This window comes from Trachypithecus francoisi, unplaced genomic scaffold (assembly GCF_009764315.1).
Source record: "Trachypithecus francoisi isolate TF-2019V2 unplaced genomic scaffold, Tfra_2.0 Lachesis_group1, whole genome shotgun sequence".
In the NCBI taxonomy this organism is placed as follows: Eukaryota; Metazoa; Chordata; class Mammalia; order Primates; family Cercopithecidae; genus Trachypithecus; species Trachypithecus francoisi.
The window spans coordinates 118,517,940-118,533,353 of record NW_022681454.1 but is presented as its reverse complement, the minus strand read 5'-3'; the positions used below and the strand labels follow the sequence as shown (position 1 = coordinate 118,533,353).

The 15,414-nt window shown below is 40.3% G+C and overlaps 1 protein-coding gene across 5 annotated transcripts in view; it reads left to right on the top strand.

The window, feature by feature from the left end:
- Nucleotides 1-15,414, top strand: part of TRPC3 (transient receptor potential cation channel subfamily C member 3) — a 73,621-nt gene that overhangs the window by 9,232 nt on the left and 48,975 nt on the right. For all 5 annotated transcript variants that reach the window (XM_033215159.1, XM_033215163.1, XM_033215161.1 and 2 more), the window contains exon 2: nt 10,400-11,171. In XM_033215159.1, the coding sequence (XP_033071050.1) occupies nt 10,400-11,171 (772 nt within the window). The remainder of the gene's footprint in view (nt 1-10,399; nt 11,172-15,414) is intronic.

Below are 15,414 nucleotides of genomic sequence, written 5' to 3'. Positions count from 1 at the left end.
ATGGCTAAGGGTCCTCACTTCTGCTCCAGTGTACTTTTAGAGGGAGCAATGCACTGTTAGGTATCTGTTTGCTTTTCTGGTTTTAGCTGCTGAGGAATCTGGCAAAGAGCTGCTCATGCTTTCATGAAAAGAAGGAGAGATAAAGCAATGGAGATAGACCAGGGTTCCTCTCCTTAAATACACAACAGCTTCTTCCTTCTGACAGTCATTAGGGCAAATGCCAAAATTATCATATGTCTAATAGATTTTTTAAAGTTTTTTTGTTTGTTTGTTTGTTTGTTTGTTTTTGAGACAAGGTCTCATTCTGTCACCCAGGCTGGAGTGCAGCGGCGCAATCTTGACTCATTGCAACTTCCGACTCCTGGATTCAAGCCATTCTCGATTCTCGTGCCTCAGCCTCCCAAGTAGCTGGGACTACAGGCATGCACCACCACGCCCAGCTAATTTTTGTATTTTTAGTAGAGATGGGGTTTCACTATGTTGCCCCAGTTGGTCTAGAACTTCTGGCTTCAAGTGATTCATCTGCCTCTGCCCCCTAAAGTGCTGGGATTACAGGCATGAGCCGCCATGCCTGGCCAAGATTTATTAAAATTATACATGAAGAATTCTGAGGCCGGGCGCAGTGGCTCAAGCCTGTAATCCCAGCACTTTGGGAGGCCGAGACGGGCGGATCACAAGGTCAGGAGATCGAGACCATCCTGGCTAACACGGTGAAACCCCGTCTCTACTAAAAAACACAAAAAAACTAGCCGGGCGAGGTGGCGGGCGCCTGTAGTCCCAGCTACTCTGGAGGCTGAGGCAGGAGAATGGCGTGAACCCGGGAGGCGGAGCTTGCAGTGAGCTGAGATCTGGCCACTGCACTCCAGCCTGGGCGGCAGAGCGAGATTCCGTCTCAAAAAAAAAAAAAAAAAAAAGAATTCTGAATATAATGCAGGCCAACAGAAACTATCAGGGAATTCATTACTGTGGAGACCTAAATATCTCTCTGCGCTTATAAGTGCTGGAATGTTCACATTTTAAATATTTATGTGTGTGTGTCATAGGGCAGTAGGAAGGATGAGAATCTTTAGAAACAAAATCTGTGCTTTCCTCTTTCTTCAGTGAAGCACTTTATCTTGCTGGTTTGGTTGTTACTGTGACAATGTATTATTGAGCTCTATGATGTGTAGGTAGATGTAGGCTGAGAAGTAGGTATGAGATACTTGTGGACTACCTGTGGCCATGTACCCTCTAACTAGACAGTTGAACTGATGGGCTAGCTTTCTCTACCCTTGCATGCTGGTGCATTTAGCAGCTACTGGGGTTCAGTATCCCCATTCCACTTCTTTCCTTCCAAAAAATGTATATTAAGAGATGTTCAAAATGTGCGTTTTTGATGATATTAAGACTGTTTGTGAGATTTTCTCTCCTCCTTCCAACCACATACACATAAGCCTACTGTGTAGATGTCAGATGTCTCCAGAGGTAGGCACATTGACTGACAGGTGCCTGCTTGCCAAGGAGATTATGGGATTTTTCTATTTTTTGACTTTTCTTCTCTGATTTTCTTGTCCTTTGTCAGTACCTGCTGCTTCCCACCCTCATTACCATTTCCAATTATCACCATCTCCATAGTGTAACTAACATGGTGGCTGTTCTCTAACACTTTCTCCCCCTCTGTGCTTTTCTCACTACTTATCTTCTGTGGCTCCGTCTGCTCTTCTTGCCCTTCACAAACTGATGGACAGGATCCTGGCTGGTTAGCACTGTCACTTTCGTCAGTGTGGTAAACTCTCCATCCAAACATTTTGGATGTCATTCTCATTAACTCAACTCACAGTGATGGTGTTCTTACTTTGCTTGCTTGCTACATGGGTTGAACAGTTGGTTAATCTTTACATCACTCAATAAAGGATTTGAGGTGACTTCCTTAATAATGTTCATGTATTGCAGCATGCTAAGGAGCTTGTGATTCAACCCAAAGAGCCATGTTAGAAGCTGTTCCTGTAGAACCAAAATGTTCCAACACATAAGCTCAGCATACATTTTAATAATGATACTTGGATTTATAACCCATTGTTCATTTTCTTATTCCCTAGCAGCATCATGATAAAGTAGCCAGGAAGAAGACCTCTGAGCTCTAATCTTCTAGTTCTATACCCCTCAGTGACTTTAAGGAAGGTACCATTCTGATGAAGTCTTTTAATCTGCAGAATTAGTATCAATTGCCAAGTATTTTTGAACATATACTACATTGTATAAGGTACAGTGGAGATAATATATCAAGAATAAAACATAAGATAAGAAGCATAAAACGTTTATCCTCAATTGAACTTGAGGACATGAGTGTCACAGGAGACAATAATCAAGGAGATGAAATAAAATTAAGTGTCTATTATTTATGAGTAGACTACCTATATTACAAAAGCTCAGGCTGATGTGGTCGGGAATGGCTTCAGAAAGGATCAAAAGACTCAGCATTTCATACTGAACAGAATCTTGTGGGTCATATCGGCATTGCCCTGTGAAACGTGACCCTCTGTGTACAGAAGTGTGATGTAAACTGGACCACTGATGGTAGGAAGGATTTGAATTGGTGAAGAGCAGAAATAACAGTATATTCGGGGAGGGAAACACAAGAGGAACATCCCAGAGGTAGGTGTAAAAGGGTCAAGAAATCATTCACAACTTGGATGGGCAGCAACGTGTAGCTCCTGTAATCTGCCTGTGACAAGAGTCTGTCTCCTCAGCCTCCCACCTACTGAGTAGGAGAGAAAAAATTAAATGCCCAATCTGTGGTTCACATTAGTGTGTTTTTGCTTACTAAACAGACACTCAACAAGTGAATAGTGCAATCAATAAATTAAGCAATTAAGTCAATTAAGCAATTAAGCGGTTATGTGAATTGACAAGGAGGGAAGGCTTGCTCTGCATTTTGCAGGGATTTGGTCAGTTAGGACAGTGTCTCCCCATGTCTTGAGCTGGCGTGGAAGGGGTTTTTGCTTCCTGATTCTTGTCCCCCAATCTCCAAAAGGGCTCAGAGTCTTAGTGGCCTGTTTACCAGCATTCAGCACACTGCAGAAAGAGGCTGGGAGGCTGACCTCTTTTATCTTAGTTTGATACTAAAAGTAAATGTTTATTTGGATAAACTTGCTCAGGCTCTCGGGAACTACCCTTTCCCCTGCTCCTCTCTGTCACATCTGGCCCTTGGGGGAGGGGAGCTTTCCCCCTGGAGGGGGAAAGAGTTAGTGTCCTAACTCTTCTGGTCTCTGGGCACTGTTCTATGTCTACTTGGGTGCTGCTTGTCAGCAGAAGTAACTGGATCTAGGCTGACTTTCTTTTGTTGGAAATCCATATATGCTCCCTCAAGTACTTGGTTTCAGCAAAGCTCCCACCGCTACAAAGCCCAGCACCTGCAACATCCTCCATCCGGCTTATAGCACCAGCAGTCTGTCCCAAGCCTTAGTGCAGGCTACCTGGCTCTCATAGCAGGGTCCACATTGCAGGGGAGATGAGGGTGGCTCGAGAACGCTCTTTGCTTTACCCACATCATTCCATTACTTAACCAGTATTTAAGGTACTTCCTTATTGAATTCACATCTTGACTTTTACTTCCTTGCTGTTGTTTATTTATCCTCCCAGAACAGTAAGCATCACGGCTTTGCTGTCAAAAGTGGGAGAGCTATCTTGTCTGCACAATGAGAGCACTTTATGATCAGGGTCCTTCAGGATGAATTAGAGGAATAAAGGAATTGAGCAAATCTTTTCATTAGACAATTTCTCTTTTCTCAAATTCTGCTTGCAAAATCCTCAAAATCATTCAGTCAAAAAATAGAAAAATCCCATAATTTTTTGCTTGCAAGAATCTGAACTTCTCCATGATCCTTTTCTTTTCACTCCTCTAAAATGTATCTTCTTGAACTCCTCTTGAACACACTCACCCAACTCTATGCTGCACCACCCACCCTCCAGGCAGAGATGTCCTGAGTCAACCAGGGCAAAGATCTTGTATTTGAAAAGGCAAAAAAGAAGAGCACCTTAATATATTTTCAACAAATATCCTTAATAGTATGAGAGTACCCTTGACAGTACAGGAATAGCAGAATAATATGTTTACAGGACAGTGAAGAATGAATCTGAGGAACAAGGGAAGGAAGTTTGGCTAGGCAAGGTGGGGTGGGCTGTGACCATCCCTGAAAGTCATACAGGGGAGTTTCAACTGATGAAAAGAGCAGTAGGGGGGTTACTAATGGTTTTCTGTTTTTTTTTTTTTTTTTAAAGAGAAGTATGATATGGTGAAAGCAGAGTTTACGAACAGGAAGATACTGGGCATGGTTGTCATGTATAAAGAGGAGAATCAGGTACAGCTGGAGACAATGAAAAATAAGAGTCAGACAAATTCTAGGTTGAATCCCAGTTCTTTGTTATTTTAGCATTTGTGTTACCTTGGGCAATTTCATTTGAGCTCAGTTTTGTTATCTATGAAACAGAGAAAATTATAACTGCTTCGTAGTATTTTATGAGAATTAAATATGATAGTGCATTGAAAACACTACATACATATGAGGTACTCAAAAAAGTTTAGTTGCCTTCCCTCATGCCATCTCTGCTGGGAAGCTGTTACAACAACCTAGCTATGGCTTGATAAAGATCTGGAGGCTGGTGCTGGCAATGAGAATTGGAAGGAAGCATTCAGTACAAGAAACATCCCAAAGCAGAAGCTTTAGAACTTTGTGACTGACACGATCATAACAGTGAGTCATAGATGACCTTGAAATTTCTAAACCTGAATAATCAGCCTGAGATACAAATGTTAGGAGTGGGAGCTGCATTAAGGAAGAAGGTGAGTTGGGGCATTTTAGAGTGGCCATGGGACAGACCACAGTACATGTGGGACCTAAGGTCAGGTGAGAGGATGGGATCTAGGAAGAGATTTGGAAACTCAACTAAACAGATATTTATCAATATTTACTTTCTATGGGCCACTGGGTAGAACTCTGTGGATAATGACAAATAACACATGACTGGACTGTCTATGAATGTGTACAATAGTGGCATATATGAGAGGGTATTTATTAATACTCTGGGTTTTTTTTTTTTTTTTTTTGAGACGGAGTCTTGCTCTTTTGCCCGGACTGGAGTGCAGTGGCCGGATCTCAGCTCACTGCAAGCTCCGCCTCCCGGGTTTATGCCATTCTCCTGCCTCAGCCTCTCGAGTAACTGGGACTACAGGTGCCCGCCACCTCGCCCGGCTAGTTTTTTGTATTTTTTAGTAGAGACGGAGTTTCACCGGGTTAGCCAGGATGGTCTCAATCTCCTGACCTCGTGATCTGCCCGTCTCAGCCTTCCAAAGTGCTGGGATTACAGGCTTGAGCCACTGCCCTCGGCCTTTTTTTTTTTTTTTTTAAAATAAATTCAGACACTTGAGTACCGGAGCCTGAGGTTGCAGGGAGGCAGAGGTTCTGGCGAGCCAAGATCCTGCCACTACACTCCAGCCTGGGTGACAGAGTAAGACTCTGTCCCAAATAACTTAAAACAGGTTTAAGACACATGGAATATAGGATATTTGGTTTTAAATCTATGTGAGAAATCATTTAAAAAAGGAGAAAGACTGTGCCAGAAATTTGGAATAAGATAGTAATAATAATTGAGCAGTTTTAGTTCCTAGCTATATTCCTGGATACCGTAAGAAGGGTCAGAGGAGTGAGGGTTATACAGTTTTTATTATTAAAGGACAAAAACTCATCTGAAGAGAGAGGCTTGTTGATTTGCAAGTCTAGGTTGACTTTGGCACTTTAATCTTCATAAAAGGTACAAAGAATACTATAGTGAACAATCTCTTTAACTCTTTGTTTTTGAAAACATACAATAATATTTTTAAAATATCACTCCTTCATAAAAGCAAGGTCTTGACATTAAATGGTCACTGCTGAAGGCATTTCTGTAGGCTGCCTACTTGCTATGCTGTGGTTTAGGTAAATAGCTTCCTGGAGACCAAATTTTAAATAGTTAATAAAGTTTAGGGAAACTAAATGAATGTGAGACCACTTGTCCCTTAGCCCGTGCTGCTCAAACATATTATTTCACCTTCGTTTTTGGCAGGACCAGAGTGACAACTGCGTGAAGGCCTCATAGTCAGGGGTCATTGATCCAGGATGCTCCATTATTTTTATATTGGAGGTTCCCAGGAATTGTAAAGGACTTTCATTTAAAGTACGTATTTCAAGGTCCAACCATGAGAGATTCTGATTTAGTTCATCTGGAATGGGGCCCAGAAATCTGATTTCAACAAGCCTTCCAAGTGACCTTGAGGCAGGTGGTACTCAGGTCACACTTAGAGAAACCCTGTTGGAGGTCAGATGAGTTGATAGCAAAGTTATGAAAACTGAGGAGTGTTACTTGTATTTTAGCTTCTGAATAGAGTAGAGCAGAGGGTTCCCTATGGTTCCACCACAATATTTCTCAGAAGAGCCTTTCATCTGCTTAAGTGTTTTGTTTGGACAAATTCTAGGATCCCAAGAAGCATGAAAAAAAATGTTTTGCCTTAAAATGTATTGTCAGTGTCCTCATTCAGGCTGCCATGACAAAATATCATAGAATGGGTGACTAAAAAAACAAATAAACAAAAAAAACCAGAAATTTATTTTCTTCCAGTTCTGGAGACTGGAAGTCTGAGATCAGGGTGCCAGCATGTTCGGTTTCTGGAGAGGTACCTTGTAGGTGGCCACCTTCTCGATGTTTCCTTACATAGGAGGTAGCAGGGTGAGGGGAGCAAGCCCTTTTGTCCTATAAAGGCACTAATCCCATCATCAGAGCCCCATCTTTATGATCCTATGATTTCATAATAATCTCCCAAAGGCTCTATCTCCAAATACTATCACATTAAGGGTTAGGGCTCAACATATGAATTTTGTGGAGACACAATTTGGCAGTTGGATATTACTAGCTATCTGTATTAGTCAAAAGGAGCTTAAACATGGCCCTCATAGATCTGCGGGTCAGTGGTACTCCACTGCTTTTACTAGAAAGATGTCCCTGCAGAATGTACTGTCTGTCACAGCGTTGAATGACCCATTGGATGAAGATCAGAGGGTAGGAAATTCCTGGCAAAATAATTTTAGTGTTAAAATTGCTAGAGTTAAACATTCTGTCTTCCCATTCACCCACATTCCTTCCCTATTTTTCATGCTAGAAGAGATACATTGTCAAGGCCAGCTGAGATTATGTTTATGTATTGTGGATGATGTGAATATTGACTCATTCCATCAGTTCAGACTAATGAAATTTATCTTAGTACTATAAGGAAAGTTAACAAAAAGACACTTCCATTTGTGAATTTACCATAAGATGAGTGACATTGTCAGCTCTTTTATTTTGAAAAAACAGTATAATTTGTTCTAATTGAGATATCTGACTTCTCAGTGTCATAAGTTTTTAAAGACAAAATAAAAATGACATGTGATTTGTTCTAAAATCAGACATTTCAGTTCAAATATATAGTATGGAGGTATAGCTTCTGAAGGAATAAGATAGCATTAAGAAAAAACTTAAAATACTAAGAAATACAAAGGAAAAATTCATGAAAGAATGATATCCTAATATTCTCAACCCAGTGTCTTTTGGGAGAAATAATAGGATTTTTATAAGTGATTTTCCCTGTAGGTAGCAATCATTAAATTAAAAGCCTTTCCACCAAGATGTCACACTTTAATAAGAGTTTATTTTCCCAAAGATAACCCCTCTGAGTATTGAAATTCTGACATATATACTCCGCATATATTTCCTCTCATCAATATATAATATTTTATACAACATGGAATTTCTGGTCATTTGAAGAATATCAATTCATAGATTAATAATAAAAATATTGACCCAATGAAGTCAGTACCACTAATAGTCATAAAACATACTTATTGCTATCATATTTACAAGATTTGTTTAAAATCCTTGTCATAGAGTTTGGTCTTGAGACAAAGTTCCCTTCTATGCAGTTCTTGTCCACCTAAAAGTCATTATTATACCAACACACACACACACACACCCCACACATGTCCCCCAACTCAGACTTGCACCCTGCCCTTGTCTCCCACACATACCACACATCATACACTCTACTCCACACCCTCCCCTACACATCATACCCTACTCATAACAGCCAAATACAGGACATTTATTTCACTTCAGAAAGATTATAATGTAATGATTTCTAATAAATACTTATATTTTAACATTTTTGTCAACTAAGGGATTAAAAATAAAAATTTTAATAAATAAAAATTTAAAGCATTAATTTTATGTTTAATAAAGAGATTCACACTGTGGTTAAAACTATTCAAAATATGCAAGAGGGTATAAGTGAAAAGTGAAAGTCCCCCTTCCTCTGTGACTTCTTAGTCCCAGCCCGGATATGACTTCAAAAGCTTCATGTGTTGATTTCTAGAAACTGCTACAAATACATATGTGTATATAAAACAAATATGTTTATTTAATTTTTAAAAGTTAATCAGTTGACACTAGTCGAGCCATTAGAATTGGGTGCCAGTCACAGCACTGTGTCCTTGCATAAGTCAACAAGCCTCTCTGGGGACCCCTTTAGTTGCCATGCCTCTATAGAGTCAGGCTTGCCCAGCCACATTTGCCTTAGTCCCTATCCGGGAGACCTTCTGCCAGTGGCTTCTGTGCTCCTCTCTCTGTTTGGGGCCCTCAGAGCTGAAAACGGAGTTGGCGCTGGGCTGCCTCTGATTCCTCTTGCCAGGGAAGCTTCCCAATTTAGTCATCCACCCCAGGCACCCGGGGAGGCCGGTATCCTCTCTAGTTAATTTTCAACTTCTGACTCCACGAATACAGTTTTTTCAATGGTAGGAGGTATTTCTGGAATATATATTCTAGAAATAAAGCATTTTCTTTTCTAGCCATTCACTTTTAACTTTGACTTATTTGCTTCAAAAGTCAGTATTGTGGAAAAAGCTTTATCTGGTACTTTTTGGTACAATTCATCCCACCAAAAATCACAGATTTTTAAAAGGAAGTTATCTTGAATGTTGGAACTGGGTAAGGTAAGATACAGATTTATACAATATTTGTGCAAAATTTTAATAGCCACCAAAATATTGCGCAGATTATTGAAAGATTATAGATAGTCACAATGTTAAAAGTGTTTATTTAGCATTGTTTTTCAGAGACTCTGAATTTCTGAAAAAGCTTTTTATTCATAAGGAAAATCTGGAGAACTTTATAAAATTCGATTTTATACCTGGCATAAGGCTGATGCACAAGGAAATGAAATTATTTACCTAACATCACGGAAATTAAGATGTGAACTCAAATCACTGTACACATCAATTGACATAACTTTTATAATGCAGCTAAATAAATCTCAACTAATGTGGTTGTGTTAGGATTTCAGTGCGCATTGATCTGGATGTACAATTAGTGCCCAGCTGCTTTACTCACAAAGTAATTCTAGTGATTTTTAAACCATAATCAAACCTTATCCTTTGAGTTCCAAGAGGCAAATATGTAATACTAGTAATTAAATAATTCTCATTACAAAGGCACAGTTGTTTTCAATAAAATCAATCTAGGTTGATGCTCAAATTTTTAAATTGCTATATCTTGTCTGCATCTCTGAAAAGATAAATCTTGTAACTTAGGGATGGGTGAATCCCCTTAAGAGAAATGCATAAGGTGGAGGGTGTGGGGGCGAGTGGCAGGTATCTGTAGTCCTAGCTACTTGGGAGGCGGAGGCGGAGGATTGCTTGAGCCTAAGAGTTCAGGGCTGCAGCTGTGATCTTGCCACTGCACTCTAGCTTGGGCCACAGAGACTCTGTCTCTAAAAAAATATTTAAATAAACAAAAATTTTAAAGAGAAAAAGATGAAACTAAGATCCTGCAAGATGATACTTGGCCTAAACCCTGTGCTTTTTTAGGGGGCTGAGGGTCAATGATTTTATTTAGTTAAAAGGATGCAATGACTTGGCAGGAGTGTTTTGGTCTCATTCTTGAAAAAATTAACTTCCTTTAGCCTTCAAGCCTAGTACTTTAATGCCAAGTACCTGCAAGCCTCAATGTCCAAGACTTTTAAGAGCAGAGGTACGATGAGTTACATCTTTACTAGGGTCACAAGGAAGGCATGGGTATATGGAAATTTTTATTATTCCATCTGAATATCATGTTCTAGAGAACAGGAGCATTTGTTCTGAAGGGCTACCGGCTCCCTTCTGGGATCTAGCAGCCAGGGTTAGATCACAGGTGTCACTTTCAGGCAAGTAGTTAGCAACGATATCGCTAGCAACTGAGCCGGCCCCGTGCAGACAGAGGTTTGCAGTGGGTACTGTGTATTACAGAAAGGGCCCTGACATGTGAAAGGAAGGAATATGCCCTAATATTCTACAGTTGTTTTATCGTTGCTACTGATTAGGTCCATGGAGGGAAGCCCATCCCTGAGACGCATGACGGTGATGCGGGAGAAGGGTCGCCGCCAGGCTGTCAGGGGCCCGGCCTTCATGTTCAATGACCGGGGCACCAGCCTCACCGCCGAGGAGGAGCGCTTCCTCGACGCCGCCGAGTACGGCAACATCCCAGTGGTGCGCAAAATGCTGGAGGAGTCCAAGACGCTGAACGTCAACTGCGTGGACTACATGGGCCAGAACGCGCTGCAGCTGGCTGTGGGCAACGAGCACCTGGAGGTGACCGAGCTGCTGCTCAAGAAGGAGAACCTGGCGCGCATTGGCGACGCCCTGCTGCTCGCCATCAGCAAGGGCTACGTGCGCATCGTAGAGGCCATCCTCAACCACCCTGGCTTCGCCGCCAGCAAGCGCCTCACCCTCAGCCCCTGCGAGCAGGAGCTGCAGGACGACGACTTCTACGCTTACGACGAGGACGGCACGCGCTTCTCGCCGGACATCACCCCCATCATCCTGGCGGCGCACTGCCAGAAATACGAAGTGGTACACATGCTGCTGATGAAGGGCGCCAGGATCGAGCGGCCGCACGACTATTTCTGCAAGTGCGGGGACTGCACGGAGAAGCAGAGGCACGACTCCTTCAGCCACTCGCGCTCGAGGATCAACGCCTATAAGGGACTGGCCAGCCCAGCGTACCTCTCATTGTCCAGCGAAGACCCGGTGCTCACGGCCCTAGAGCTCAGCAACGAGCTGGCCAAGCTGGCCAACATAGAGAAGGAGTTCAAGGTAAGCTTTGCGCTCTACCCCGGCTGCTCTGCGTGCTCACCCACTTCCCCACTGCTGCCTGGCCCGTTCAGCCACCGTTCGCTCCACATTCGGTTTTGCCCAGTGAATGTGAAATCACAAGGGACTGAGAGCGTCATTCAGACCTCGTCGGATGTTTTCTTTTTCCCTCTCAATGATGGTGCTGTGACAAATTCGCTTTGGGGATCCAGTATTCTGGATCAGAGAGTTGTAATTATGGTGCCGCTCTGTGTTCTGGGTAAGCATTAAATAAAACTCAAGATTTCTCCCCTTTTTGCTAAAAGGAGGGTTTTGGTGTGACTTTTTGTCTTCCAAATCCTTCTTCCTGTTTTGTAGTTAGTTGTATGGTAGCACATAGGTAGTAATAGTTTGTTTTATTTCCCCTGAGGGAGTGTACCGTTTCTGGAGGTCCTGCAATACTAGGTCTGTGTTGGACTGGACAGAGCAAGCTCCCATTCCATCTCCACGATAGTGTTAGTTTTGAATGCACTGTTCATTGGCCCAAGCATTTGTGTATCGCTTTAGAATCAAAAGTCAAAAGACCAATAAAAAATACTATTAAAGTCACTTCACTGATATGACAAAATGCCTCTTCCTGAATTCCACATATGTATAGTCAGCATGGTGAGCCGTAGATGTCAGTTCAATCTAGAAATATGAGGACAGCAAAGTGATTTGCTTTAAGGGATTTTTTTAATGAGTGAACTTTTTTTCTGGACATTATTTTCAGTCAAGCAGTATTATTTATTTTTATAAAAATTATATATTAACGACAGATCATTTTTATTTTTTAGTCAGTTGCTACCTCCTCCTATGCATTTTGATTGGTTCTGGCTACTAAATCTGGGTATTTCACAGTTCTGATCAATATCATTTAGACTGTTTTTGGCAGGTTCTTGTCTCCCATTTCCCATCTAAAACGATGATTGTAGACATCAATTCCTTAAATTATTTTCTAGATGCTAAGTTAATCTTTTTCGTTGAGTGTTATGGTGTCAGATCACAGAAAAAGTGATTATTCTTTCACATCTGAATATAGTTTTTATAGTTAGTGAGATTTACACAAATGCAACCAACAATATAATTCAGGTTACAGAAAATATACTTTGCCCCGGTGTTGCAAGAAAATGGTGGGAAAGTGGTCTCATCCCTTTTCCATACACACAAAATTCCCTGGATATCCATCAATGCTCATTTTGTCCCAGTGGCGATCTGGACTTACTATAATTTTGTTAATCCATTAAAATTTTTTTCTGATGTAAAAGCTACACACATTTATTGTAAAAATTTTCCAAAAAAGGTAAAATACAAAGAAGAAAGTAAATATTACTTTATATCTAATCCCTTTGAAGAGATTCATTATGTGGTATTTGAAAAGATTTATTTACTTGGACCCCAAATGATTTTTTTTTTAGATAGAACTCAGAGGAAGTTGGAAACTCCAAATTCTGTTTAGAGACAGTAGAAAAGCACGTAGGTAAAGCACTTTTAAATATCACTTTGTTATTTTGAAACAGTAATTAAAGCATAATTCTAAACGTATTTATTTGCCCCTGTTTCAAATGCCACACAAACCTTGTTTTTACACATTTTTCTTGATATACTGAAAGTCTGCAAGAGATTCTATAAAGGAATATTTTCTAAGATCATGTTTTAATAATTTACTAAAGATGGTGATGTTTGCAATTCCACCCAGAGACGTCAGCTCAGTGCAACCATGGTAAGAGAATTTGTTATTCATAGTTTTACCCTGAAGCTGGCTAGATCCATATTGGTAATGCTTAGAATCTCTTTCATTGTAACGTAAAGAGTCACCTCTGATTACCTTTCAAGGGTGGGGAAATATCACAAATGAAGAGGCAAAAAGAGAGAAAACACAGTTGAGTTCTAGAGAACATCTATAAAGCTGCCAAATATCTATAAGGATATGCAAAAATCATCTCAATCTCCCAGTTCTTTTTTCTAGATTATATGGAAAGTGCTTGTGTAGCAAGACAGCCCTCTCTGAGCCAAAATTAAGACAGTTCTTTAGAAATTATAGTCTCCAAGGACTTCATGTCTCTCTCCCCTAACTCAATGTGCCTTTTCTCTCTCATTTTTACCTGTCCTTGTTATTCCTTTCTTATCTGTCTTTATTTCACCTTTCTCCCCTCTTGTCCCATGTTCATGTCCATCTGTCAGGGCTTTAGACAGACAGAGAAAATAGTGCTTCCATAGCACTGACCCAGAGACTCTGAGCTCTGAAAGGGCAGTGAAAATGAAGCTCATTTCTGAAGCAAGCAGGTAACCTAATTTGCCTTATTCCATGGTGTTCACTATATTCTTCCCATGGGGACTTTGAGCTCAAAGTGTTAGCCTTGAAATAAAAACATAGTTCCCTAGTGAAAAAGAGGTGATTTTTTTCCTTTTAAAACACCTATATTTATTTTATCTTATCAATGGGCCATAATATCTAGTATCTCACCCCTGAAATTACCATCATTTAGGTGCTTCAGAGAATATTCTCAGCCACTCTGCAGTTTTCACATTTCTTTGAGAAATACAGTAGGCATGGTGCTGAAAACATATGAAGGTCAATACCCTAAGAGGTCAAACATTCTAGGATATAGATTTAGATAAATTAGTGGAGGATAGCTCGGTGACAGGTTATTGAAGAAATATTTTGGATGTGCAAATGCTGTTTGAAGCTATTCTGAGAAACAGAATATTGGAAGGATAGACTCTTGGTCTAATCCTCCAAAATGTCAGTGGCAAGGAAGCCAGTCATTTATTAAGCTGTGAGAACGCAAATTGAAATTTTCTAGTTCTGACTGAGTCATGACGCACCTTTTTTGTAAAAATAAAGAAGTGGGGAGAGGCGTTTGCTTCCCTGTGCCTCAATTTTCCTCTCCTTAAAGTAAAAAAAAAAATTCACCTTATATCACACTACAGCTGTAAGGAAGAAAAAAAATGAATATAAAAAGCAAGATGACATTTTATAGCAAGAAAATACTCTAGGAATCATCTTTCATTTTGCAAAAGAGAAAGCAAAGGCTATAGGCAACATTTCATATGCTAAGCCTAGATTTGAGTGTCTTGAGTCCCAGTCGTAGGTATTATATCTAATATAATGTACCTGGTAATATCGAAGCACTTCTTAGCACCTAATTTGTTTCAAACATGTTTTAAGCATTTAATCCTCATAGTACCAATATTGGGTAGGATTATTCATGTCAGAGACATAAAGTGAATTCCACAATATCACACAGCTAGTAGGTGGTAAAGCAGTATTTGAGCCCAGGAAGTCTGACTTCAGACTCTATGCTTTTAATCACTATGATAACTTGCCTCTTTTGTTATTAGGGAAGGCCTGACAGAACCAAGCCTGTTAAGAGTTGAATTTCAGTTTTCCTCTTCAGGATAAAAAAGGATTAGAATGATAATTAAACCACATACATTAAAAGGAGTGTGCAGAACCTGTAGATATATTGTAATGAAGACTGAACTTCACTGTTCTTCCTCTGGCTTGATCGGATCCTTAGGGTTTTAAGTTCTGCTCTATAGGGTGTGCAGTAGGTCCACCTGCTGACTGTGGAGGGCTGTGGTAATGGATGAGTGGTTTATTAAAGACCATTATGCAAAAGTAACTTAAGAAAAAATTATTAGAAAATGTAGACCAGAAAATGGTCTGATCTGTGAAGTAACATGGTGGAATTACCATTCAATGCGGCCTCATGGTGGAATTAAGGGTCAATGCGTACTTTACATAGATGATTGCTTTTGCAGCTGAAGAGAGGCTGTTCTTACCTGGAGTTCTCCATCTTTCCCAGTGAGCTCTGCATAGGTTTAAAAAAAGGTATCCAATTACTGTAACAAAAGAAATCACCATTATCTCCAGTTCTGATTATTTTCTGCACTCTGGCAACAGACTTCTTTAAGTGGGAAATGTTTAAATTGTTATAAAAACAAACAGTGCTGTCCTTGCAATATGTTTGATTATCAGTTTTTTGGATTATTTACTGATCTTCCAGTGGATGTGAAAAAAAGCTTCCCTTAAAACTAAACAGGTTATAGACTATAATTTTATAGGTAATGAGTTATTATTTAGGTATTACTGCAGATGTGGGTACTAAGTTTTCTTCAAAGCATGGAAAGTAGCCTCTTTCTATTTCTGATCAATGGAGAAATGACCACCCTATGTTGTACCAAATCTTACAGAACAGTCTGAACTGAAGAATAACATGAG